At 49.6% G+C, this 27,965-nt stretch overlaps 1 protein-coding gene across 1 annotated transcript; it reads left to right on the top strand.

Annotated features, from left to right (window-relative positions):
* Positions 1-20: 20 nt before the first annotated feature.
* ATG2A (autophagy related 2A) lies at positions 21-27,904 on the top strand. Its single transcript, XM_089482730.1, has 42 exons — positions 21-316; positions 3,658-3,820; positions 4,171-4,323; positions 4,695-4,797; positions 5,272-5,437; positions 5,880-6,011; positions 6,727-6,823; positions 7,242-7,403; positions 7,670-7,812; positions 8,564-8,639; positions 9,146-9,407; positions 10,841-10,991; positions 12,151-12,252; positions 12,374-12,538; positions 12,679-12,916; positions 13,317-13,419; positions 13,649-13,811; positions 14,453-14,595; positions 14,851-15,014; positions 15,151-15,302; positions 15,613-15,763; positions 16,006-16,199; positions 16,323-16,403; positions 16,646-16,752; positions 17,154-17,246; positions 17,731-17,801; positions 18,143-18,219; positions 18,724-18,894; positions 19,422-19,548; positions 20,112-20,320; positions 20,977-21,206; positions 21,428-21,563; positions 21,742-21,939; positions 22,228-22,329; positions 22,966-23,050; positions 23,549-23,684; positions 24,192-24,264; positions 24,516-24,598; positions 24,844-24,965; positions 25,440-25,594; positions 26,532-26,687; positions 26,831-27,904. Exons 1-42 carry the CDS (start codon positions 146-148, stop codon positions 27,065-27,067), a joined length of 6,003 nt encoding a protein of 2,000 aa, XP_089338856.1. The 5' UTR covers positions 21-145; the 3' UTR covers positions 27,068-27,904.
* Positions 27,905-27,965: the final 61 nt, after the last annotated feature.

Below are 27,965 nucleotides of genomic sequence, written 5' to 3'. Positions count from 1 at the left end.
GCAGGAGGGCGTCGCGGCCAATGAGCGCGCCGGGCTGCCAACAGGGTCGGGCCTAGGCTGCCCGAGAAGCCGGGCTCGGAGCCGGGGCCTCGAGTGAGACGGCAAGCCGGGGGAAGGTGCACCTCGGGCGGGTTACGGCGGCGCCATGTCTCGGTGGTTTTTCCCGTGGTCGAGCTCGATCAAGAAGCGGGCCTGCCGGTACCTACTGCAGCATTACTTGGGCCACTTCCTGGAGGAGCGGCTCGGGCTGGAGCAGCTCAGCCTGGACCTCTACGCCGGCTCCGGGCGCCTCAGCCGCATCCATCTCGACGTCTGGGTGAGGCCTTTGCCTTGGCAGGAGTCACACTGGTGGGGAAGCCCCTCTTTCAGGCAGGCAGCTCTTCCTCAGGGAGAGACACCCCCCAAAACAGCCATTATTAGTATTAGTATCCTACTGTAATAGTCTACTATTCTATTAGTAGAATACTACTAGTATTAATTGAATAGTATTATTAGTGTTAGTATTAATTATGTATCAGTATTATATATATATATATATATGCATAAATAAAAAATAATAATATATATAATTAAATATAAATATAAATAAATATATATTTATATAATTTGTGTACATTAAAAATATATATGCATTAAATATATATATATATATATATACACAAATTATATAAATGTTATTTATTTATATTTATTTATCATATCTTATATTTATATTGATATTATTAGTATTTATATATTAGTATTAGTATTATATTTATATATGTATAATATATTTATTATATATTATATATAATGTGTATATATTTATATATATATATATAAATTATATAAATATAAATTTATTTCAATTGATTTATAATATTATATTATAATATATATATATATATATATATATATTACTATTTGTATTAATTGTATATTACAATTAGTATTAATAGAATGGTATTCTACTATTCTATTATATTCCCCCCCCCAAAAAAAAATTGTGGCTTTTAATGGAGGCAGCTGTTCTCTCCCCCCAAAGGATCTGCTGTTGTTAGTAGTATATGTGTTTATATATGTGTGTGTATACAAATATATATATATATATATATATATACAGACGCACACACACATATGTATACATACACATATATGTGTGTATTTATGTATTCTCCCCAGATTTGGGACTCTGTTGTTATTCTTGCATGTCTTCCAGCTGTTTTTGACTTACAGCGAACCCAAGGCGGAACCTATCTTAGGGTTTTCTTGGCAAGGTTGGTCCAGAGGAGGTTTGCTGCTATGGCCTTCCTCTGAGGCTGAGAGAGCGTGACTTATTGCCCAAGGGTCACCCAATAGGTTTCCATGGCTGAGCCGCGATTCGAACCCTGGTCTTCCACCTCAACATTGGGAAGAACTTCCTGAGAGTAAGGGCTGTCCAACAGTGGAACACATTCCTTCCTCGGAGTGTAGTGGAGTCTCCCTCCTTGGAGGTCTTTAAACATCCTGCCCCGTCCGGCGGCACTACGTCTTTCTTCTCTCGGACAGCGTTTATGGCTAGAACCGAAGGGTCATCAAGGAGGCACCCAAGCCCAGAGGGCAGCTAAGGTTGCCCCATCGTAGCCATGGAGGACTGGCACCGGACAAACAGCAGACGGCTTGCCAGAAATGCCGATGACAACAACAGCCGGTTCGAGGAACCAGGCGCATTCCTAGAAGGGCACATCATGCAGCGAAGGACGCGGTCAATGTCCATTCCACCCCTGCTCCCCTTTTCCCAGGCAGAGGTTTAATTCTTTACCCCTCCGACACCAAAAAGCCCTAATTCTCATCCCCTTTGAATCCCGTCTCGATAACTAACGTTAGGACATGCCTTTGGACTAGCTTTTGGAAGGCTCTTGGCTTTGAAATCTCCAATCCCTGACCTGGAGAAAGGCCAGTTGGTTATAATTATCCCTGCAAGTCACCACTTGTTTGTCCACGGAGCTCTCCTGTCTTTTTTCTCTTCCTCCTTTCCTCCCGTTTCCATCCCCTGCTTCTCTCTGCTCAGCTTTCCTGGATGTTGGCAAGGCCTTGGCTGGCTCTTTCAAACTCAAACAGGCTCCAAGATGCCCTTAATAGCTCTGGATCAGAGACCTTTTTCTACTGGGCTTTTCTACTGCCTGGGGATGATGGGTGTTGTCATTCATCAACGCTAGGGGACACTCATTTTGAGGAGGCTCCCGGAATTAAACCCGAGCGTGAGAAAAATGGCTGGATTTCCATTTAGTTTGACACCACTTTAACTGCCGTGGTGCAATGCTATGGAATTCTGGGAATTGAAACTTTCCCTAGCCCTGCTGTGAAAAGAGCTGGCTCTAGTTTGGACCTTGACATTGCAACTGCAAAACTGAATAATAACTTTGCAATCTCCAGCCATAGCGAGTCAAGGTCCCAAGATGATGGGTGTTGGAGTCCAACTCACTCTTCCCTCTGCATCTCTGTCCTGTGCATTTCGGAACCAGGATTTGGGAAGGGAATCATTTGGCATTGAAACTCCACCAGTGAATATGGCTGGGTTAGCTGGAAGAAACCTGGGAGTTGTGGTCATTTTGTGCTCAGAGTTCAAGGTTTGGAAAGCTCCCTTCCTGGAGCAGCAACAACAACAGCCGTGTGTTGTGAGGCATTTGTGTTGCAACAAGGGCAGGGAGTATCAAGTAACCAGAGACGGATCCAGGCTGTTTGTCTTTCTGCCGCAGGCGCAGGGACTCACATGCCTCGCTGGCTGTTGCGTCATTTGTTGTTGCTTCACAAACACACCGCTGGGTGGCTTAGAGTCTAGAGTTAAGAGTCCCAAACTTTGGACCTCCAGGTGTTTTGGACTTCAACTCCCAGATTCCCTGCTCTGCTTGGCCAGCTATTCGGTATTCGGGGAGCTGAGGTCCAAAACATCTGGAGGACCAAAGTTTGGGAACCACGTGTGCGGATCCAGGCAGAGTTTAAGGAGAACCATAATTAACCTTTATTTATGAAGCGCTGTAAATTTACAGAGCGCTGTACATACAATCTTTTTAGTTAGACGGTTCCCTGCCCTTGGGCTTACAATCTAAAAAGACATGACACAGAAGGAGAAGAAGGGAGTGGTGGAGGGAGAGGGTAAGAGGTCCAGCAGTTCCTCTGGTGTAGTGGTTTGAATGTTGGATCTCTCCCTTGGCTATGGAAAACAAATGGGTGACCCTGAGCATGTCACACTCTCTCAGCCTCAGGGGAAGGCAAAGGCAAACCTCCTCTGAACAAAACTCGCCAAGAAAAACCCCATGAATGATTTAGGGTTGCCATAATCTGGAAGCAATTTGAAGGTACACAGCAACAACAACATGAGGTGGATCTAGACAAGTCATCCCCAAAGTTTAGTTCTCCAGATGTTTTAGACTTCAGCTTCTAGAATTCCTGGCTGTTGACCAAACTGTGTTGAAGCCCAAAAGACATGGAGAACCAAAGTTTGGGAATCGTTGATCTAAACTGAGAGGTGGCTGAGAACACATGCAACCCTTCCTAGTGTTGCACATCCATGTGTCTCCACCTGGGTGTATCTCTTATGGTCTACCTTGCTAGTATGAATGCAAACCAGTTCTTTTTCCTGCTGCTGGCTTGACTCCCCCCCCCAAAAAACACACCTTGCTGCTTTTGTCTCTGCAGTCTGTCAATGAATTCCTGGAGTCCGTCGGAGCCCCGCTGGAAATTGTGGATGGCTTTATCGATAGCATCGCCGTCACCATCCCCTGGTCTGCCTTAGTCACCGAGAACTGCACCGTGGAAGTGAGCGGCCTGCAGATCACGTGCCGCCCAAAGTACCGAAGCGGTGAGATTTTGGAGGACGGCTGGCATGGGGGGCGTTTGGTGTCTTCATCCGGAACTGGGTTTAGGTCCAGGCCTCCCCTAGGAATCCTTCCAGTGCTGAACACTGATCCATGTTACAAATTGAGCTCCCTTATCCAGATTTCTGAAGTCCAAAATGCTCCAAAAACCAAAACTTTGTTCTATGGGGTGGCTTAGAAAGAGTACGTCACTACACTGTCATAGCGCTATTACTCCACTTTTATTCCACCTGGACTCTACCCAGCATGAACCTCTATTTTACTCATGCGCCTCTTTCTTCCCAGGCCAGCTGGTGTAAGTGACCTTCTCTTCCCTCCCTTTCTGTCTCCGCAGCCGCTCCTGACTCACAGTCGCAGAGCTGGGCATCATGCATGACCACCAGCATGCAGCTGGCACAAGAATGCCTGAAGGATCAGACCGAAGAGCCCTCCGATGCCCCTCAGCCGCTGGAGGGGCTGGAGATGTTTGCCCAAACCATCGAAACCGGTGAGTGGCTTCTGCATTGGGATTGCTCCTTCAAAGCATGAGCCTGGTGGAGCAGGGTATAAGAAACCCCACACTTCCTACCCTTTGTCTGCATCGGCCAAACCCCAAATTGGGTCGGGACTGTTTTCGCCATAACAACTGTGTGGGACTTGTGTGGAGAGGCAGCCACCCGTTTGTTGCTGTTTGCAGCAAAAGAGAGCAGATAAGGGTTGAATTCAGGGGAAATTTGGGGCCAGAATACTCTGTGGGGAGTAGGTAAGATTGGCATGGGTCCCTCAGAGTCCAGTGCAGCCTCATAATGGTCTGAAATTATCTTCTTTCTTTCTTTCTTTCTTTCTTTCTTTCTTTCTTTCTTCCTTCCTCTCTCTCAGTTCTGCGGAGGATCGAAGTGACCTTTCTGGACACGGTGATACGCATTGAGCATGTGCCCACTGGGGCTCAGAGCAGCATAGCCTTAGAGGTGCACATCAAAAGGTAATGCTTTCCCCTCAAAAAATAAAGAGATTACAGGCTATTTTCAGCACGTTTCCTGGAATGATTGAGAGTGCTGGTTATGACTACAAAGCCCAATACCCCTCTCTGCCCAAGATTGTGCGACAGACAGTCTGGGTGACATCTTGGATGGTGTTGAAAAAGGTTATGTTCTTCTTGCAGTTAGCCCAATGCATTTCAGCCTAGTCAAATTTAATGGCCTTTTGTATACATTATACCCAATTAATTGCCTTGTAATGCTTTTATTATATATATATATATATATATATATATATATATATATATATATAATTACGCTGGCTAGTTGCTGTAATGAATGAATTGTATTGCATTGTAAAGTTGCACTGTAATGTTGAGAGAGAGAAAGGGGATTGGAAAATCCAGAGAGTTGTAGCCCCAAACAACCAGTTTTCCAAAACCTGGTCTTGCCTGTCCTGAAGCTCTCTCTTATTCCAGGTTGGACTACTGTGATGAAGCAGTGAAAGAGTCTGGGCAAACCCTATCTGTGGACATCCACCAACCTCCGCCATTTGTCCACAAGATCTTACAACTGAGTGGAGTCCTATTTTACTATGAGGAGTTTGCAGAAGCAGGTGCCCGCACACCCTCTCCAGTCCCAAAGGTACAAACCCAAAAGCCATGGGACTCTGCCTCTGCTCCAGCTTTCCCTCTTGTATTGGCACCTCCGAGTTGAGCCACCTTGTGGTTCCTTCTGAGGACGATGGGAATTGTGGGCTGAAGCATTTGGTAGGCGCCAGTTTGGTGAAGCCTGCTTTATCCTTTGTTTTGGGTTTACCACCAAAGGAATATCAAAAGCACAAGTTGAAATAATTTGGGGTGAGTTACAGGACTGAAGACCCTCCAGCCAACAGATCCTTGGAGGATTCTAGGAAAACAGCAACTGTTTCTGGGGGAAACTGCAACTTTTCCAAGCATTATACCTTTTCCAAGCGTTCTGCCTGTCCCCCTGATTTTTGTCAGGTCACGACTGCTTTTCCCCCAAGACCTTTGGAAACTCCTTGTGTTGAGTAACTGGGTCTTTTCCCTCCTTTCCTCCAATCCAGGAGGCGTCTGAGTCCCCCAGCTCCAAAGGCAAGGAGGCTGCTCCTATTCCTTTGCTTCAGATTGGCAGCTGCTCCGGATACACGGAGATGAGGATCCGGCTGAAGCAGAATGAGGCCTTTCCCGGACCTAAGGTCAGTCCCACTGAGGCTGTTGGTGATACGTTCCTTGCAATTCATTTACTATTTCTCCTAACTATTTAGGAAGTTCCACTGTCACCTACCGTACCATCATCCTTCATAGAATTATAGGGCCGTAGAGTTCGAAGGGACCCCAGAGGACACTGAGTCCAACCCTCTGCTCAGTGCAGGAACCCCAGCTATAAAACAGTAGGATAAGGCCAAGGCTACCCAGGTATTAAGCCTTAGGACAGGTATTTCAGCCTTTTAGAAAGAGGGAGAAACCTACCAGAATGCTAGGGAACCACCAAGCAGAGAAGGAGGTGTAGCCAATTGAGGGTTTCTGGGGAGGGCCAGATATGGCCCAGGTCCAGCCCTAGGCTCTCCTTCCAACCCTTTGCTAGGCGAAAGGGTTGATGTTTGGGAATAGGATTTTAAACAGAGGTGGGATGGCCATCTCCGGAGTTCTGTAGCTGTTGATTCCAGGATGGCAACAGGGTCAAACTAGATTGCCCTTGGCATACCAAGGAATCCCGTCCAACTCTGATTTCCCAGAGAAGGCTAGAGTGGTCTTAAGGGGTGGGAGCAGCACATACGGGACATTTTCTTATTGAAAACTGACATCAGATTTCCACACAGGTCTCCTTTCTTCGCCCCCTTCCCTGCATCACTCCCTTGGATTCTGTTCTGTTCAAGCTGAAGCCACGTTCTTTGTCTGTCTCCTCTGCAGCTGGAGTTAGATGGCAAGATGGGATCGCTGCATCTCTTGCTGGCCCCTCAGCAGATCTCCTATTTGCTGGACCTTCTGTGTTCCCTCAACCTCTCAGGTAGGCCCAGCGTTTTTGTGTGGAGTGAAGGAGGAGAACCTGCGGGTAGATTCTTTGCCAGTGGAGTAGAATCCAATGGCGGCTGGGGGGGGGGGTCCCATGTCAGTGGGAGTGGCAAATCTGCTCCGTGATTTGGTCTACTACTCCAGCTGTGCTGGCAGTGGGTTTATGGGAGTTGTAGTCCAACACATTTGGAGGTCACCAATTTGGGAAGTGCTTTCTTGGGAACTGTTGCTTCCATGCACCTGAAACTCAGGAGTGGGCCAGAGTGTGTAGGACTACAACTCCCATCCACCCTCAAAGAGCCAGTGGTTGAGAGATTATGGCAACTATAGTCCAAAACCACATTTGGAAAGGCCACCGATGACCCTCGTCTCCCTTCTCCTCTCTTTTGACTCCCTTCTCCCCCCAAATAAAGAGTCCAGCCTCCTTCAGGAGCAGCTGAGCAAGAACCGGCCCCTCGATTCGGAGGACCTGAAGCTGATTGAGCAGGACCTCAGCCAGCAGCTGCATTCGGGCTTCAGGACGGCCGCCACGTGCCTGGAGGGAACAGGGCCCTATGTTGGACTGGAAAATGGAGGTAAATGCCAGGGAAGAGCGGGCTTCAGCTTCTTGGGAGCCTCCCCTGGAGCCTGGACTTCTGCTTTTAAATTCTCTAGGTGTTGGCTTCTGGGAAGCCTCAGTAAGCTTTTAGATTCCAGCTCCCAGAATCCTGAGCAAGGTTTCAAATGCTCAGCCCTCCTCTTGTAGTCTTGTAGCCCACCTCAAAGGGTCGGATGGAGCTGGTGAGGGCTTCTGCCTCCTCTCTTACTTCCTGCTGCCCCAGACCTGCCCTTTCCTTTTCAGAGATGTTCTTCTCCATGGCACCCATGACAAGCAGCGTGACGTCCGTCTGCTCGGTCAGCGAACTGTCTGACATCGACCTCGAATCCTCCACCCACAGCGACGTCAGCACCAGCCACCTTCAGGCGCCACCCTTCACGCCAGGGGTAAGGATGCGGTCACATTTTGGGATCCTATCCACCCACCTCATCCTCCCCACCCAAAGACTTAGATTTCGAACAGCGTTCTCAGTCTTTGCCACTCCAGATATTTTCAACTTTGGCTCCCAGAATCCCTGACCGTTGACCAAACAGATGAGGATCCCTGGGAACTGAAATCCAAAAGCATCTAGACCAAGTTTTGAAAACCACTAGTTCAGGGAACATGGAGGGTATTTCCCCTCCAAAAGGCAGTCATTGGCATCAGAACCGTGTTACCTCTTAGAATTTGGAGAATCCAGCCTTTTGACTGTGGATCCTGTTCTCAACTCTTCTGCCTGCTAAGATCCTCTAGTGTCCCATGGACCTTCTTTTCTGGATCATATGGCAGTTTCTACATCATGGAGTCACATTAGAGCCCTTCCTCGATTTGCTGAAGGCTGAGATTTGGCAAAAAACTGGGCAATTTTGGCTACATCTACAGTGCAGTTTGCCACACTTTGACTGTAGTGGAATTCTGTAGTTTTGTGAGATGCAACAATGGCAGCTCTCTATGGTGCATGAAGGAATCAGAGAGTCCCCTGGCACCATAGAGTGCTCCGTACTGGCTATGCAGAGTGTCTCCTCCCCAAAAAAGGGGAGCGGAGGGGAAGGAAGGGTGGAAGCAGAGCCACATTTTGTTTGACTGGGGCTGGGGGAGACTCTCCCCAATAGGATGTTCCTCCATTCTCTACTCATGCCCCTTTCCCCTTCCTCACAGTTTATCCTGAGCAGTCCCAGGCATTACGGACACTCTCCCTTTGCTGCAACCCTGCCATGCCTCAGCAGGATGCCAAGTAAGAGCGAGTTTCCACCATGTTCCAGAAGGGGGAGTGTGGAAAAGTGGGAGGGAGTAGTGAGCTGGGTCTCTGTCACCAGGGAGATGGTTTTTGGAATCCTTCAGCTTGCCTACACCTAAATATACTATGCGCATGGCTTCCGACGTTTACACATTTGCATCAACTGTTAATTCTCTTGCTTCCCTGAGCAAATTCACATCTATTCAGCTTCCCTCTGAGGGAAGTGCGCAGCCAGCCAAATGCTTGCAATGCAGACAGACAGCCACAGTTGTGATAATGCACATTTGCCTACTTTGATTTCATTATTTCCTTCTCCAGTTCAGTGGCCCCTCCACATTCACTGGGTTTAGGGGCACAGGACCCCATGAAAGTGGAAAAACCACAAATAATTGTTTTTTCATTTATTGAAGACAACACCTAGGAATCCCTAGGTCTTCCAGCACAATTTGATGGTCAACCTCTGCCAGAGGTTGACATAGATTCATGCTCTTCCTCTTTTCCAGGTAAAGCCAGTCACCACCCGCCACCCCCCTCTTTGGAAAGCCAGCATCCCGAGGTGCTCCTGCGGTTGACCGTCGGAGGGCTGACTCTGACACTGCTGCAACAGGCCCCAGAGCCCATGCCCCTTGACCGTCCCCACCACCGTCTCCTGGCTCAGCGGTTCTTCTCCCAGCTTGAGGGCTTGAAGGACTCTGCCTTCGGGGGCCGGGATTTCCATCTCTTGCGTCCATGCTTTGAAGGGGCTTGCCCCCACAGTAATGTCAGGTAAGGGGCTGAGAATCCAAACCCAGAAGAGTACATTGGTGGTGCTGGGATCAGTGGAACTGTGAATCCACTTTGGATTTTAGTCGGAACTTCAAAGGAGCTGTTTTGGGATGTTGCCTTTAATGTTTGGACTAAATGGGTTCACTACTTCTCTGACATTGGATTCAACAGCCACCGCTGCCTCTCTGGGTTGCTTTAAAAGCTTGGGGTTGGAAGGGACCACAAGGGCCAGCTAGTCCAACCCCCTCATGCCACTAAGCTTTCATAGATTTGGTTTACTTCCTCAGATGTATGGATTGAGCTGGTGCCCAGGAAGGACCTATATGAACAGACTGTATGAATGGCCATAGAAATGCAAAACCTGTGGTGATGAGGTGACAAGTTTAGTTTTCACAATGGTTGTTCAGAGACAAAGGCCTGGGAGGAAAGATGGTGCCTAGGGCCAGGGTGGGTGGGTGACCATATGAAGGAGTTGGTGTGTCCAGACTGGGAACCAGAAAGGAGATGGGATAAACTGGTCAAGAGCATCCTCTTGTTATGTGTAGTGTGTACACAAGCCTGATTCCAGAACTTTCCACCATTCATATGGTCATCCACCCACCCTGCCCTCAGGCAACATCTTTCCTCCTGCCTTTGTCCTTCAACAACCATCATTAAAACTGAACTTGTCGCCTCATCACTATACCAGCAAGCTTTGCATTTCTATGGGTATTCATGTTGTGGTTGTGATTGTGTGCCTTCAAGTCATTTCTGACTTATGTTGACCCTAAGGCAGACCTATCATAGGTTTTTCTTGGCAAGTTTCTTCACAGGGGGGTTGCCATTGCTGTCCTCTGAGGCTGGGAGAGTGTGACTTGCTCAGAGTCATCCAGTGCAATCTGCTTATAAAGGTCCTTCCTGGCCACCATTTCACTCCATGCATCTGAAGAAGTAGACCATAAAAGCTTAGGCTACATCTTTCACTCTCAAAAGTGCTACAAGACCCCTTTGCATAATGATATTCCAAACTGACACAGCTATTTCTCTGATGTCTGCTGTTATAGTTAGAATAATTGATCAATCGGGTCATATTTCATAGAATAAATTATGTAAGTGCTCATTTTCCCCCTCCATGCCTGGACTCAGTCAGCTTTTCTGTAAGGGCCAGAGAGCCAAGTCTCTGTTTCCAAATGGAAAAGTGTGCTTCCCAGTGGTGTGCTATTTTTAATCTTGGCAGTAGTCAGAAATACCAGTTGGCTCTTTATGTAGATTCATTGGACCTGTTGCTGGATCGGTTTCAGACTTCCCATTTGTAAAAATGTATATTTCTGAAGCATCCATTTTTGTTTTGTTTTTGGGCAGACTGGGATGGGGGTCCCACGGCCAGAAAACCCCTTCCCAGACCCCACCTGAAGTTGTGGTGCCCTGGTTTAGTGCCTCTTTTCTCCATTCAGGCTCATGGGGGCCGCTGTGCAGATCAGCTGTGAGCACAAGGCCTCTGGCCAGCTACACATGCTCAGCTGGGACGCATCGTTCAGACTCTTGGAGGTTTTGGAGTGCCTGTGGCCGCGTGACGGTGGGCAAGCAAAGCCAGAGTATACCGAGGTGAGGCTTGAGCCTGCTTGATGTGGGGAATGGGGAGACTGGGAAGAAGCTGGCTGCTGTTTGTATTTCCTTCTCCCAGCATCTCCCTCTATCTCCTCTTGAACTCCATTTGTCCTAAGGAAATGTAACTAGAAATGTTTTTGGTGTGTGCCTTCAAGTTCTTTCTGACTTAGGCCGACCCTAAAGCAACCCTATTGTGGGGTTTCCTCGCCAGGTTTTTTCAGAGGGGGCTTGCCATTGCCATCCTCTGAGTCTATCTGACTTGCCTAAGGTCGCTCAGTGCATTTGCATGGCCGAGCCGGGATTCGAACCCTGGTCTCCAGTGTCCTAGCCCTACACTCAGACCACTTCAACATGCCTTCCAGCAATTCCTGGGTGCTTCAGTATAAAACCATACAGTTGGAGGGGACTGTGATGGCCATCTAATCCAATCCACTGCCATGTAGAATAGACAGCTCCTAAAAGATGGCCATCCAACCTCCAAGGAGTCCCTCACCCTCCAAGGCAGTCCGTTCCTCTGTTGAACAGCTTATTTTCGGGAGGTTCTTCTTAAAGTTTAGGTGGAATCCTTTTTGCCCCTTGTAATTTGAATCCATCCGTTTGTGTCCTAGTTTCTGACTGCAAAAGAAGAGAAGGTCACTCCATCTTCCAGATGACATCCTTTCAATTACAGTAGGCCCTTGGTATCCACTGGGGTTTGGTTCCAGGATCCCCCGTGGATACCAAAATCCATGGATGCTCAAGTCCCATTCTATACAATGGCATAGTAAAATAGCAAAATCAAACTTTCCTTTTTGGGATTGTTTTTGGTGGGGGAATATTTTCAAGCTTTGGATGGTGGAACACATGGATACAGGAAGGCTGACTGAACTTAAAGATGGCTGTCATGTCACCTCTCTATTGCCTCTTCTCCAAGCTAAATATCCCCAGCTCCCTAAGCTGTTCTTCATAGGACTTTGTTTTGAGACCGTTTACCATCCTGGTTGCCCCAAAGCTAGCTGAAACTCTACATGGCCCTTCATCCACCATGGCATTTCATGAGCCACCAGTCCTATAAAATGCCTGCTGGACAAAGGAACTGGTGGAAGGAGTGTCAGGGCATTTTGTCAGAGGCCATTTTCCTAAAGCAAAACTTTAACATTGCGTCTTCTTTTCCCAGTTGCTGGTCTTTGCCATCCCTAGTGCCTTCCCCTACAACCAGTCGCCTCAACCCTGTGCTCGCATTCGCTCCAAGCACTCAGAGAAGGTGCCATCTTCCAAGGTTAGTCCAAAGATTTCAGATAAACATGGCAAATCTTATTTCGGGAGGGGTATTAACAGTAACAAGAAATATTGGCAAGGAGAAAATTCAGCTTGCCAATGATCGAGAATGTCCTCACCAGAGCCGTCTTGCCAAGGCTGCAGCCAAGCAAACCATGGAGCTGGAAGCTGAATTGGCAGAGTTCTGCTCCGACGTGGACTTGGCAGCGCTGGACCGGCTCTGTTCCCTGCTCCACTGTGCCATTGTTCCCACCTCGCCCGCCTGGCCTCCTCCCGAGGCACACTTGGTAAGTGGAGTGTGTCGCAGTCCATGGCACCACGGCCCATTCCCCCTTGTTGCTGCCCCTTGTCTGAAGAAGCCGCCTTAACCTCTTTCTTTCCTTCATTCCTTTTTCTCCTCCTCCTCCTCCTTCTTCCTGGGCGCCAGGCAGATTCTCCCCTGGCTGCCAGGTGGCAGGCCAGCCTCCACTTGACCTCACCAAAAGCCACTCTAAGGCTCCAGTTCCCCATCCCGGACCTACGCCCCTGGCCTGAGAGGCGGCTTGGGACCGAGAAGGCGATACGCAAGGAGAGTCTGCTCTTGGACCTGGCTGGCGCAGATTTCCGCACAGAGCTTGGTCCCGCAGGTGCCACCCGGCTAGAGCTTTCCTTCAGTGACCTACATGGTATGGAGGTTATGGGGCGGAGGAGGACTTCCTGGGCAGTACTTTGGCCCCTTCTGGTTTTTACTGGGAGGGGGTCTGGGTCTGGATGTTGTTGTTTTACAGGTCTGTGCAAAGACAGTGAGAAAGTTTCTGTGCCCTTCTCTGTATAGTCTGTAATATATACTATGCACACACACGTGTGTATGCCTATATGCATGCGCGCACACACACACATATATGCACATATATTCACATTTATATATATATATACAGAAACACACACACACATTCAAATATGCAAAGGAATCTTGTAGCACCTTTGAAAGTAACTGTGTGAAAGAAGTTGTAGCCTAAGCTTTGGTAGACTAAGCTCCAAAACACTCTGCAGAAATAATCCAGTTTGACACCCTTTGTTTTGCAGGCGTGTATGAAGACGGTGAGAAGTTCTCTGTGCCCTGCTTCCGGGTTGGCAAAGCCCCCGACCTGTCGGCCAAAACAACGGGGAAGAAATATATCCTCCCAAAGTAAGTCTGGCTTCTATGCTTCTCCTTTAGGTGCCACCATCGCCAAAGATGGGTTTCGGTGCAACTCTGGCCAAATGGACAGGGTAGGGATGGAAGGAATATTTGAAAACATGTTTTTTGAGTGTTGAGAAATGCTGATGAGAGGACTGGATTGCCGTTTGGGGGGAATGGCAGAGGTCAGTGGTTGTGGGAGATCCTGGCACTCCATCATGGTCCTTACGCCTGGCAGGATCGCTCTGAACCTCTGTCCCCGGGCCAGCAACATCCAATGGGACCCGACCTTGCCAAAGCCTGAGGAGATGGAGCTGTCATCCGCAGAAAGCCCCTGTGAGCTGAAGCAACCAGAGCCTTCGCCCTTCTCCTCCAAGCGGACCATGTATGAAACAGAAGAGGTGAGGGACTTTACAGGGTCCAGTGGGGGTTGGTTGCAACAGGGAGCGACACCAGGAGTGCATCTGTTCCCTTTGGGTTTGTCTGGCCCTTGCTTCTGAGTCGCTTTGGGTGATCCTTCTTTTCCACAAGGACTGTTCTTGTTGTGTGCCTTCAAGTCGTCTTGACTTATGGCAGTCCTAAGACATAAACCCCATATCATGGGTTTTTCTAGGTCTGAGAGTGTGTGACTCGCCTAAGGCCAGCCCATGACTGAGTGGAGAATTGGACTCTGATCTCCAGGGTTGTAGTCCAATGCCCAAACCACAGCACCACACTGGCTTTACAAGGTCGGGGAGCCTCTTTTAGCCTCCGATGGGCCAAATTGAATTTCATGGAGGTCCTTGGGAGCCACGTTCAAAAGGGGTGGGACCATAGCCACTGGTGTAATTTGGGCTTAAAACTCTTTCTGCCCGTAGTTAAGCCTTAGAAGAATTTTAGAATTGAGGAGACACAGTACATGGAAGAAAATCCTTATGGTGGAAGATGATGTGGCAAAGGGAAGCCCAGAGGATGGGATTTAGCCCCTGAGTTGACAGTCTCCATCTCTGCTGTCCCTACTAGATTCTGATCTCCCTGACTCTCTCACCTGATCCCTCTACAGATGGTGATCCCCGGAGATCCTGAGGAGATGGCCAAGTTCCAGACCCAGACGTTGGAGGCTTCCCAGTATGCTCTGGAAGTGACGTTCCCCACCATGCACATCTTCCTCCCCAGCAAAGAGTTTTATGAGAACATCTACAACAGGTCAGAGTTTCCTCCCTCCCACATGAATGCTCCATGTGCCCTTTTTTTGGAGTGGGGGATAGTCAAGTGCTGAGAAATTCTGATGGGGAAGAATCCAGGTCTGATGAGAGTCTTTGCAGTTTGGGTCTTCTTCAGCACAAAATTTGGATGTGGTTGTTTTGGGGTTTGGACCAAGTTGGATGGGGATGAGAAGGAGCCTGAGGACTGAAAGAGAGGAGTGGTCTGGGAATATTTACTATCCCCTTTTCCCTCCAGGATCAACAATGACCTCTTGATGTGGGTGCCCTTCAGCCCACCTCCCAGCCCCTCTGAGTCTTTGGGGAGCACCAGTTCAACCGTCAGCCCCTTTGCCAGTGAAGGGCCCGCATCCATCCGCTGGCAGGAAAACTTCCAGATGTGCAAGTCTGCCTTTAAGTTAGGTAAGGGACGCGCTTTCATAAAACACTGCACACCTGACTTGGGCACTTGTGATGTTTTATAGATTTATGAGTCGTTTGCTTGGACTGGCAGAGTTCCTGAGGCTTATGAAAACATTTTTTTCTCCCAACTGCCCAGATTCGGACTCTGAGGAAGAAGATTCTCACTTCTATTCGGTGGATGAGGCACAGCGAAAAAAGGGGGACCAGAGAAGCCCCTTTCCTCAGAGCTGTGTCTCTGTTCTGCTAAGCGTGGGAAAGGGACGAATCACAGCTCTGTGTGATGCCAAGGTAAGCAACTTGTTTGTTGTGGTTTGTTTGTTCCTTCCTTCCCAATTTCATCTCCTTCCTTCCATCATCTCTAACTCCCTTCCTTCCTCCCTTCCATCCTTTCTACCTCCTTCCTTTCCATCTTGCCTTCCATCCTCCCATTCTGCCATCCATCCACATTCCCTCACTCTTCCCCTTTGTCCTTCTTCTTCCTTCATTCCTCCTCCATCCTCTTCTTTCCATTCTCTCTGCCCTCTTTCCCCCTTCCTTTCTTCCTTCATTCCATCCTTCCTTCCCTCTTTTCATTCATGCTTTCCTTTTGCTGGCACAGGGCGAGGGGGGCAAGAAGCTGGAGGGCTGTCATGGGGAGCTGGTCTTGGACCTAGAGAACGGCTGCCTCTTCAGCGTCTCACAGTACAAGGGGCGCGATGACCTCGGCTACTTCTGCATCGAAGCAGAGAAAGTTGCACTTTATCACAAAGGTAGGGGACTGTGGCAGAAAGTGAAGCAGAGCATAGCTAGGAAGACTTCAGTAGCATTTAACATAGGTAGAGACATGGCAGTTGGCATGGAAGGAGGGCTTCTCACTGGGCTCTGAGTCCAAGGCGTGATAGACTCTAGTTTTTCTCACTTGCTGTAGGAGCACTTTGAGCTGAAAATACAGTGATGCCCACAGATGGCTGTTGCTCGATATTAACCCAGGATATTCTCTTGGTCCCTGCAGCTGTCGTGGAGGACTACCTCATGGCTGATCACCTGGAAATACCCAACTTTTTGCCTCCAGAGGGGCTGCACCCCACCATCTATACCTCCCAGGAGGGCCCCATCACCTGGCCCTTGGGGAGTAAGAAGGAAGGGCCCCTAAAAATGCTCTCCCTGGCCATCCAGATCAACCTGGACTTGGAAAAGAACATCAAGGTACTGATTCTTTCAGTAAAGAGATGATCATTGATTTGGACTTAATCCTATCTTGCCAGGGTTTACAACACAGGGGTTGGAAGAGAAAGTCTAAGGTCCAGGTTCTTGCTTCTCTGTCGACAGGAGTTCCTGGTGACTCTACGGCTGGAAGGTGCCACCATGCGCCATTATATGGCATTGGCCCATCAGAGCTGGTACTCACAGGTGAGAAATTCACACTCCCAGCCCCAGAACTGCCCAGGTTTCTCTCTTGCTCTGGGTATGTAACTGCCTCTTGTCAGTTAACGGCTAGCAAGTAGACCAGTGTGGACATGCTTTGTTGGTCTGAGGTTGGAAGGTGGAACTCTTTCAGGTCCCTGCTTCTGGAGTGTACTCAGAAAGGACAGATGTTACAGCATGCATGGACATTTCATCCCAGTCTTACCCTGTCCATCTTGTTCTCCCAGATGATTGACTTTCTGGACGTCCTGGATGACCCAATCCTGGGCTTTGTGCCACCCACAGTCATCACAGTCCTGCACACCCACCTCTTCAGCTGTGCTGTGGATTACAGGTACAGGACAAGTTTTGCAGATATTCCAAAGAATATAAAGAACATGGAAACGTTGGTCTAGTCCCTCCCCAGCTCTCCACTAGGCATGAAATGGCAATGGGGAGCTTCAGCAGCTGTATAGTAAGGCTGGGGGTCAGTGAACAACCATCTGTAGTATGGTTCCTTATGTGGAGCTAAGCCCTGCAGGATTCAGGCCAATGCAGCTCTGAACAAGAACCTGGTGCCTCTGGAGACTTGTGGACTGTGCCTATCCCAGAAGTCCAGAAGCATTGTAGATGTGGAGGGGCCAGACTCAGCTTGCTGTGCACAGAGGCAAGGGCAATCCAAGGCTGACTCAAGCTAACCCAAGGGACAGCGCTGGGGTTTCGTCCATCCATCCATTCTTTCTTTTCCACTGGCAGGCCTCTCTACTTACCCATCCGTGTCCTCATCACAGCCGAGACCTTTACTCTCTCAAGCAACATCATTCTGGACACGTCGGTCTTCCTCCTCCGGTGGGTCACTGCTTCCCAGTCCTTTCTGGAGTTCTTCTAGTGGGCCAGAAGGCTTTTAAGAGTGGGTTGTTTTTTTGTTTTTTGTTTTTTGCAGCCAGAACCAAAAAAAAGATTTTTTTTGATTTTGCTGGGGATCTGCAATCTCTTTTGAAAGTGAATTGTGGCTCCTAGAGGCCAATAGAAGCCGTAATTCACTCTGCTTTTTGGCCAAGGAAAGGGCTGGCTGGGGGCTTTACAGGAGCTGAGGTCCACAAAGATAGCCCTGGGGGGAGTCATATATGACACTTTGCTCACTCTTGTGTTCAGGTGACAACCATGCAAATATTTTTCTGAGGCAATGGATTGACAACCCACTGTCTTTGCTTAGCAAGGAAAGGAACGTACCCAGCTCTGGGGCAGCAATTGATTGCAGAGCCTGGTTTTCCAGCATCCACTCAAAGAGAAGCAGGGAAGATGCTTACTGACCCTTTTGTTCCCTGAACAGGTTTATTCTGGATGACTCGGCCCTTTACCTCTCAAACAAATGTGACTCCGAGACTGGAGACTTGAGGAAAGGTAACTTTGCTAAACCTCAATTTCATTCATTCATGGAATCAGAGTTGGAAGAGACCCCAAGGAGGGCCATCCAGTCCAACCCCATTCTGCCATGCAGGAACTCTCAGTCAAAGCATCCCCTGTGACAGATGGCCATCCAGCCTCTGCTTAAAAACCTCCAAAGGAGGAGACTCCACCACTCTCCAAGGGACTGTTTTCCACTGTGCAACAGCTTTTACTATCTGGAAGTTCTTCCTAATGTTGAAGTGGGATCGCTTTTCCTCTAGACAAGGAGTCCCTGGGATTTGGGGCACACAGGATGCAGGCTTGATGTCAAATTTCTTCTTCTCTCTTGGCCTCAGATTATGTTTGTGTTGTGGATGTAGACCTTCTGGAGTTAGTGATCACCACTTGGAAGGGAGCCACCACCGGGAAGCTGGTGAGTTCTTTATGGCCTGGTCAGGTGCACTTTGCTTGCCCTGGGTGAGACATCGCCAGTCCAGCTTTTGAAGGGCAGCAGAGCCCTTCTTCCATGGAGATGCTCTGGAGAGCGACAGTCCCACACCGTTTGGCCAGGGCCAGCACAAAGGCGGAATGAGGCTTTGAGAGAAGAGGCTCTGTTCCTTCAATCTCCGTATCTTTAGAGGGGGGACATGGAAGCATGGTGAAGGGAATGTTTTCCCCCCAAGCCAAGAGTCAAACCAGTACTGTGCTCTTAAATCATAGAACGACAGCTGCAGGGACCAAGAGAACATGGGAAGGTCTACTTCCCATAAAGGAAACGATTTGGGGTTTTGCTTTTGTTTTTATATGACATCACCAGGGATGTCATTCATTTTGATGGCTTGTGTATTATTCATGTTGTTTAAAACAACGTTTTCTGGGGGAATGCTTGGTTAGTGCTTGTTTTCGCTTTTGACCCACGCACTCCCCCTCCGCACAGACTCGTCCGCTCTTTGAACTGCGCTGCTCCAACAATGTGGTTCACATTCACACCTGTGCGGACTCTTGTGCAGCTCTCGCCAACCTCATCCAATACGTGGTCAACAACGGAGACTTGCATCCGCCACCCCGGCACGACAGCCCCACTGAGATAGCAGGGCAGAAGGTGCAGGTGCGTACCAGGAGCAAAGTGGTGGGCAGAGGCCAAGGGGTAGCCCTCTCCATCGGCGCTAGATATGTAGTGGCACTGGCATGGCTTAAAGCATAAAGTCCCTTACTGGGAGGCTCATCTCTCTCTAAAGGAGGGATGGACTCCAAGCTCAGATACCTCTGCTTTCCTCTACAGTCCTCCTCAAAATGCCTGCAGAAAGTGACATTGTACATTGACTTCCTGTTGTCATTTTGAGAGGGACTGCAGTGGAAAATGGAAGTGTTTGAGGGCAGTGTGGAGTACTGAATGAGTGGGACCTGGAAGAATCTGCAAGAGCCATCCAGTTCAACCCTCAGCCATGCAGGACAAGTGTGTGTTTGGAAAGGAGTTTCTATGGGGTTTTCAGGTGACAATGGCCCCCAAATTTGGGAAGTTTGGGGACTGGCTTTGGGGCTCCAAGGGTCACATTTTCCCCACAGTGTTGTAGAGGCCTTATTCCATGCCCACCTCCTTTCAGCACGCCCAACACTGCTCTTGTTCTCTGGCAGTTGTCTGAGAGTCCAGCATCTCTGCCTACATGTCCCCCTGCCGAGACGGCGGCCATTAACCAGCGCGACCTGACGGATGCCCTGATTGACACGGAGCGCAGCCTGCAGGAGCTGGCCAGTGAGACCGGTAAGAGACAACTCCTGGTAGCAGATCTTTACCAAGAGTTGGAGGGGAACGTATCGGCACAATTCCCCATGGGCTTTTGCAGTTCCTTAAAGAGTCCTGCTGGCTGGCTTATGGTCTCCATCCCAGTACAATTCAAGAGTTTGGCTTCTCCTTTGCAAACCCCTGAAGTGGATTTAGGGCAGATAGGATGAAAGACTGCATGCTCCTTGGTGACTTGGCTGGACCTGGTGATGAGGCTCTGAGGTCCAGCCGTCCCTAGAAGCAGTGTGTGACAATAGAGCATTTTCTGCTATGGCATCTCATTTCTCACCAGGAGAAATCCCTACTAGATACTAGAAATCCCGCAGGCTAGCCTTCCTTCTTAGGAGTGTTGTCTTTTGGGTTCCTAATTCTCAAATCCCATAGGCAGCCTAGCCAGGGGTCTTTGTGGCTAGGGGATTCTGGGCTCCATAATCCAAAAAAGTAATTTTCCTGACTTTGGAGAAGGGTTTTGCTTGGCTCCCTGATATCTAGGGAGGGTTAGGTGCAGCCTGCTGGGTTTGAACTTGTCCTCTTTTCCCCAGGTGATTCTGGGCTCAGGCGGCAGCCGTCTCCTGTCTCGGTGTACCTCTTCCCCGGAGAGAATGGCGCTGCAGGCAAGGCGAAGACCCCAGCCCCACCGCCAGCCCCTGTGGGAGAGGGGCTGGACTTCAGCCCTTCGGAGGACAGCGAGGGGGAGAGCGAGGCTACAGATGATTTCTGCATCTTGGATGCTCCAGGCACAGGAATCCCGGTAAGGCAGGGGTGAGCAGAGAATGGCCTTCTGCACCCCACATTTGTGGAGCCCTGGTGGCGCAGTGGTTAAATGCCTGTACTGCAGCCATTCACTCAAAACCACAAGGTTGCGAGTTCAAGACCAGCAAAAGGGCCCAAGCTCGACTCAGGCTGGCATCCTTCCGAGGAGGGAGCTAAAATGAGTACCCAGACTGTTGGGGGCAAATTAGCTTACTTGCTAATTAGCTTCATTGCTGTTCACCGCTATGATCTTTGGAATAGCGGTATATAAATAAAACAAATTAATTATTATTATCCCATCAGTCTCCAAAACCCCCAAGATACCTTTAAAAAAGATTAGGAGGTTGGGGAAGCCATGGGGGGATTATGAGGGCTTTAGAGACCACAAAAATGGGTCCCTAGGGCTCTCAATGTGCCCTTTCCCCACCCCTGTGTTAAGCTGTCTGCAGCAGCAATTTTGTGGGCAAGACTGGCAAACTAGATTAGTAGAATGTGGAAGGCAGGCTTCCAAAGGTTCAAGTACTGCACCTATGTTTTCCTTGCTTCCTTTGAAGCAAAAGGGCAAGAAGTCCTTGCTTGGGCCTGAACGCGGGACAGAGTCCCAACAGAACTTAGTGCTGTCTCACTGTCTCCTTTCTCTTCTGCTCTTTGTAGCCCCGGGATGGGGAACCAGTGGTGACAAAGCTTCTAGAAGGGCCCATCCGCATCCAAGAGGGGCACTTCTCCCGGCCCCTGGGGAGCACGGATTTGCTGAAGGCTCCTTCGCGCTTCCCGGTGCCAGAGAGCCGGGTGATGATGCGGGAGATCTCGGTGGTGTGGCACCTCTATGGAGGCAGGGATTTTGGGGCCAGCCGATTGGGATCGGGGCATGTCCATTCTCCCAGGTGAGCTCCCTTTATTTGCTATGTGCCTTCAGGTCATTTCTATCTTACGTTAGTGCAAACCTATCATTGTGTCTCTGGTAAATACTAGGAAATGGAAATATTTGTGTGATCAGCAGCTTCAAGACAAAAAGGAATCCCTCGAAAACAGTGGCAGACTTGGCTTTTCTCCCAACCTTCCTCTGATTTTGTCTTATTTCTCTCTCCTGCTTACCCACTTTCAGGACGAAGCCATCCCTTTCCAGTGTCCGATCCTCCCCTTCCCGGTCCTCCGTCACCAACCGGCCCCAGAATACATGGCGGGCCCAAGGAGGCGCCAGCCGCATTCATGACCTTCTGATGGAGATCCAGTTGACAAAGGTGGGAGAGATCAATAAAGTTATATTTTAAAAAAGGAGGGGAAAATGTTTTTGACCTCTGAGGGTGCGATGGGTGGCACAAAAATGTCCCTGGTTGGCCTCAGTTTGCCCACCCCAGGTCTCAGCAATCTACTTGATGTCAATGATGATGCCAGCCTGCTGCTTCTTCTATTCCCCAGGTGAGCTTTCAGCATGAAACGTATCCCAGCGGCGCACCTGAGAAACCATCCCTGGAGGTGGAGGAACAGCCCATGGCCCGGCAGGTGTTCATTGTCCAAGAGCTGGAGATTCGGGACCGCTTGGCTTCCTCGCAGATCAACAAGTTCCTCTACCTGTACAGCAGCGAGTGCATGCCCCGGCGTGCCCACTCCAACATGGTACGGGGCTGGAGGCACGGGAGGCAGGGATCAAGTACAACGACTGGGTGGGGTTGTGACAGGTGAGACGTGACAGCCATATTTCAATAACTGAAGGGATGTGATGCTAAAGAGGGATTCAGTTTGTTTTCTGCTGCTCCAGAGATAGAAATACCATATAAACCGAGAATACCATATAAGAATGCCATATAAACTGGGGGCAGGGGGCTGCCCAAAGGGGCCGTGGTAAGGAGAGGAGGACTTCTTGTGGGTTGTTTCCCAAGGCTGATCCCGTCTCTTCCTTCGTAGCTTACCATCAAAGCCCTGCATGTCTGTCCCGAGGCCGGCTTGGGAGGCCCTGAGTGCTGCCTTCGTGTTTCGCTCATGCCACTGAGGCTCAACATTGACCAGGTAAAAGATGGTGATATGATGCTTTCATGCTGCTTTCTCTGCAGTTTTGAAGGCACTCCTTCACAGATGAGGGACCAACAAAGGACAGTTCCAAGGATTCCATGGCATAGAGCCATGGCAGTTAAAGAGGTTTCAGCTTGGATCATTGCTGTAGTGTGGACGCATCCTACATCCTCCAGCACGATTCTAGATTTTAAGATTTTAAATAACTTCAATAGTCACTCCTCCATTGTAGGTATCTCTCAGTTTTTTCCAGTTTGGGGCATATAACAATCTAGCAGCCCAAATCACACTTCAACATCTGAAGCTGTTTATTGGGCAGACCCAATAAAATAACTCCAGTGTCAGTTATATTGCCACTCTAAACAAATGTTTTGCGTTAGTGGCTTGGCTGGCTTGCTTGGCTGTGAGTTGGATAGGCTCACGTGTGTGTGGCTGTGGTTAGCTTTGATGGCCTTCTGTTGTGGTGGCCCCATCAAACTTGAGATGGAGGGCTTCTAGATTCCTCCTCGTTCATCTCCTCTTGGTTGCAACCACCCACTCTTTAAAACCTGGAGCTTCAAGGAGACGTCCATCCAGGTAGACCCAAAAAAGATGCTGTTTCATAACACTATTTATCCTTCCTTTTCACACTAGGATGCCTTGTTCTTCCTCAAAGACTTCTTCACCAGTGTGGCTGCCAGTATTAACCCAGTAGTGCCCATCGAGACTGGCTCAGAAGGTGAGTCTCTGACCTAGTGGTACTCTTGAACCACTGTTCCTTAGGCCAGCCTATCCCAACCACCTGAGGCTGTTGGCTTACAATTTCCATCATCCCATGACCATCAGCCATGCTGGCTGGGGCCAATGGGAGTTATACTCCAAAGCATTTGGAAGACTCTGGATTAAGTGGGGAAGTTTCTAAGGGAATGAGATAGGAGTGGATCTTTGGAAGGTTCACTCTTTCTCGTTCCCCATCCATGTTGTCTTCCGAGAGCCACTGTGGCGTGTAGTGAGTGATGGACTAGGATTCTGGGAGACGATGTTTTGAATCCCTGCTCCACTGGGGAAACCCTTTGGGTGACTTTGGTCAAGTCATGTTCTTTCAGCCTCAAAGGAAGGCAATGGCAAACCCCCTCTGAACAAATCTTGCCAAGAAAGCCCCTTGATAAGTTTGCCCTAGGGTCGCTGTGAAGGCACACAACCACAAAAAGCGGTGTTTTCTCCTTCCTTGTGAAAGGTCATGCAGAGTCCCCTGGGAAGGAGCCGGCGGGAACCGAGGGGGAGATGATGGCTTCAATGGAGACCACAGCCAGCGAAAACAGCTCCTTGTCCAATGCCTCCTCTTCCTCCTCTGAGCAGCCCATTTACTTCCGGTAAGTAGCACCAAGGGGAGGACAGCTGGAGTCATTTTTTCTGGCCGTGATGGTGATGATCTAGCTTAAGCCACACTGGAAGAGACCACAAGCTCTCTCTTGCCCCAGTGCCATTGCTAGGGCTGGACAAAGATGACGGATGGTGGGTGTCTTGAGCCGGACAGTGAGTGACTGCCCCACTGGGTTTTCACCTCTCCCTGATGTGTCACCCGGTGAAGCTCTGCATCTCCACACACCTCTTTTGCCCAGGGCTTTCCATACCACCAAATGCATCTGAGGAAGTAGACTCGGGTCTATGAAAGCTCATGCTACCAACTGTAGCACCTTTGAGACTAATACAGGATCCTTTTGCACACTGAAATATTGAAGAAGTCATATATATTTACTCTCCAGTTCTTTATCCAACTGGACAGATGAGGTCCCAGGTGAAGGGTGGCTCCTTAGGAGAATGGAGAGCAGGTTTTTTAAGCAGGGCTTTCACCCACCCGGCTTCTTCCTCTCCTACAGAGAGTTCCGGTTCACCTCTGAAGTGCCCATCTGGCTGGACTACCACGGCAAGCATGTGACCGTGGACCAAGTGGTGAGTGGCCAGATACCTTGGAATCAGGCTCCAGGGCCTTAGGAACAGGTGCAGGAAGCCAGTCGTACCTTCCTCTGCCCAAACCATCTATGGCAACAACCAGACTCTTGAAGTCACAGTCTGTGAAGAATGCAAGAGGGGGTTAAAATCAATCCCGGAACAAGGGAAGCAGTAGTACGGTCTCTTGCACGCAGAGCCACTTTCCCCCATAACGTCCCGTTACCTCCTGTCCTTGTTTCCCGTTTCCCCAGGGTACATTTGCTGGCATTCTGATCGGCCTGGCTCAGCTCAACTGCTCCGAGCTCAAACTCAAAAGACTCTGCTGTCGGCATGGGTGAGGTGCCGCCATTCTTGGCGGGCGGGAGGAAATCAGTGGAAGAGAGGGGTCTTCATTCATTCTCAGAAAAGCCCCTGAAGGAGACAGGTGGCCCTTGGGCCTCAGTTTCCCCACCCTTGCACTCAAGGAGTCCTGGAGTCCCGGCTGGCTTGGGCTGTTCATTTCAATGACAAGGCAGCCAGGGTCAGGCATTGTCCAGTGAGCCAGCCATCTGACCATGGTCTCTTCTTCTGTCCTTCCAGGCTTCTGGGTGTGGAGAAGGTGGTGAGTTACGCCTTGACTGAGTGGCTGACGGATATCCGCAAGAACCAGCTCCCGGGCATCTTAGGGGGTGTTGGTCCCATGCATTCGGTGGTACAGCTCTGTAAGTATCCAGACAAACAAATTCAACAACCTTGGGCTTGTTTTCTGCAGCTCTGAAGGTTAGAACACGAAGCAGTTGGATCCAAGTTAAAAGAAAAGAGATTCCCCTTAAGCATTCGAAAGGGCTTCTCGACTGTAAAAGATCTGTTCCAGGAGCTCTCTTTGATTTGAATTTATCAGTGTCTGCAAATTTGGTTGTCTTCATTAACTGATCTTGTATGGCAGGGGATGGTAGATTCTCCATCTTTGGAGATCTTTCAGCTGAGGTTGGAGGGACATCTTTAAAGGGGATTTAGTTATACATTTCAGCATGGCAGGGGGTTAGCTAGCCATTGCGGTCCCCTCTAAGATTCCATAATTCCATGGTCGAAACCAGGAGGTAAAACGGGTAACCCTTCCGCAGAGAGGTGGGGTTTGGAAGGCTTCCTTCCCACAGCTGTGTTTTTCGCCTCCCTCTTTTCTCCCTTCTCTCCAGTCCATGGCCTCAGAGACCTCTTCTGGCTGCCAATCGAACAGTACCGCAAAGATGGGCGCATCATCCGGGGGCTGCAGCGGGGGGCCGCCTCCTTCGGCACCTCGACCGCCTCTGCCGCTCTCGAGCTCAGCAACCGCCTGGTGCAAGCCATCCAGGTCTGGGGCATCTGGTTTCTTTGGTGTGTGGAGGGGACATAGATGGGGGCAGTTCCCATTAAACCTGGGATTACCACGTTTTAGTTATTTTGGTCTTCCTGGAGCAGGAAAGGCCTTTTTAAAAATCAGAAGTAAGCCAGTGATGGCTTCTGGTTGCTTCCTGTTTTGGTCTTTCTTGATCCTAAAATGGACTTGGGAGGACACAAAGGCAACCCCCCTCTGAACAAACCTTGCAAAGAAAACCCTACCAGAAGGTTGATAAAAGGGGAGTTACCGTTGTGCATCAGACTAGTACTCTGGGAGACCAGGGTTCAAATCCCCACTCAGCCATGGAAACCCACTGAATGGCTTTGGGCAAGTCCCACTCTCTTAGTCTCTGGAAGTTTGGGGTTTAGCTTTTGTTTTTTGCAGTGTAGTGGGCATTTACACACACACACACACACACACACACACAACAGAGAGAGAGAGAGGTTTCCTATGGGGCTACTGTGGCCTACTAGACTCCCAGAGTTGCCCACCTATCTTCAACTCCCACCGAGGAGGAACAGTAATGCGACAAGATCTTGTGTGGTTGTGAACGCCAGGGAGCCCTGGTGGTGCAGTGGTTAAAAATGCCGGTTCTTCAGCCACAACGTTGTGAGTTCAATCCTAGAGGGCTCCAGGGCTGACTCAGCCTTCTAGTCTTTCGTAGGTCGGTAAAATTGGTTTGCAGATTGTAAACCGCTTAGAGAGTGCTGAGTTGACTGATAAGCAGCATAGAAATGTATATGCTGTTGCTATTGAACAGCTTGCAACTGATGTGCCAGGCACAATCTTTGACTTGCGTTGCCTCCTGAGACATTGATAGTGGGGTTCCCAAGAAAAACGGGAAGGGGGGAATCGGAGCCGTGCGTCCCTCTGTCGTTCAGCTCCATCTTCCCTTCTTCTTGCCCTGCAGGCCACAGCAGAGACAGTCTATGACATCCTGTCCCCGACGGCTCCCCCTCTGAACCGCACACTTCTGGACAAGAAGCAAACCCGTAAGCTGAAGCGTGGCCAGCAACCGGCTGACCTGCGTGAGGGGGTGGCCAAGGCCTACGACACTGTGCGAGAGGTATGGCGGGCCTTTGCCTTACGGTTGGCATGAGTTGGAAATGACTTGAAGGCGCACAAGAGCAACAACAATCTTGACTCTTAAGAAGCAGGTTGTTTTATGTCTCTGTCCCTAACGCTTGTGTTCTCCTCCTCTTCCTCCAGGGCGTGATCGACACCGCTCAGGCCATCTGCGACGTGGCTGCCCGTGGCCATGAGCAAAAGGGCATCACCGGAGCAGTGGGGGGTGTCTTACGCCAGATCCCCCCTACTGTGGTCAAGCCCCTCATTGTGGCTTCGGAAGCCACCTCCAACCTCCTGGGAGGCATGCGGAACCAGATCAAGCCCGACGCCCGCAAGGAAGAGTCGCTGAAATGGCGGTCGGAAGAGACTCAGGAATGAGGGCGCTGCCCGCTTCCGTGGACCCAAAAATATCGGGCCGGTTTTCCCACCCTCCCCATTGAGAGCTCGCCAAGAGGACGCGCCGCCAAACTTTTTGGGGATCAGCAAGGTCCCAACATGGCAGACGCCTTTGCGTCTCATGTCTGTGTGCATGCGTGAGTGTGTGCGTATGTATGCGTGTGTGTTGCCATCCAGCATTGCCTCTCACCCTTCTTTTTGTACCCGTTGAAACTCTTGGTCTGCCATTGGTGTGGCGCACGTCCCGCGGAGCTGCGCTCTTCCTCGCTGAAACTTTTGGGGGAATGGCGGTGGACAGCGAAGGCAGTGGAACCATTAAAAGGCCGTGACTTTTTTCCAGTCTCCGGTTTGCATGGATGTCTACCGGGGCCATTGGGGTGAGACCTGCCTCTCTGCCAAAAGCGCACTTGATGATGGTAGGGAATCAGTTGTGGCGCAGAAATTGTGGCGCCGATCCAGGCTGGCCAGAAGGTAGACTAAGATCTACTAATCCACTCTCAGAGCCTGCATACGCTGGTGGCTTGAACATTGGGCTAGAGACCCGGGTTCGAGTCCTTGCTCCATCATGGAAACCCACTGAGTGACTTTAGGCAAGTCCCATGCTTTCAGCCTCTAAGGAAGGCCAAGGGAAAACGCATCCAAAAACCCCTTTAATAAGTAAAGTGTGGTGTAGTGGTTTGGATGCTGGACTATGACTCTGGGAGATCAGGGTTCGAACCCTCGTTCAGCCCCAGGAATACACTTTGGGCAAGTCCCGCTCTCTCAGCCTAAAAGGAAGGCCATTGCAACCCCTGCTCTGAATAAATCTTGTTTTTTTTTTTTTAAAAAAAGAAACTTCCTCATATAAAAGCTTGGTGTTGTGGTTTGAGTGTGGGTCTGG

Source organism: Sceloporus occidentalis, unplaced genomic scaffold, assembly GCF_023333645.1.
Source record: "Sceloporus occidentalis isolate IW3139 unplaced genomic scaffold, rSceOcc1.0.p SCAF_20, whole genome shotgun sequence".
NCBI classification, from domain to species: Eukaryota; Metazoa; Chordata; class Lepidosauria; order Squamata; family Phrynosomatidae; genus Sceloporus; species Sceloporus occidentalis.
Note: the sequence above shows the minus strand (reverse complement) of the source record. Positions and strands in the feature narration are given on the sequence as shown.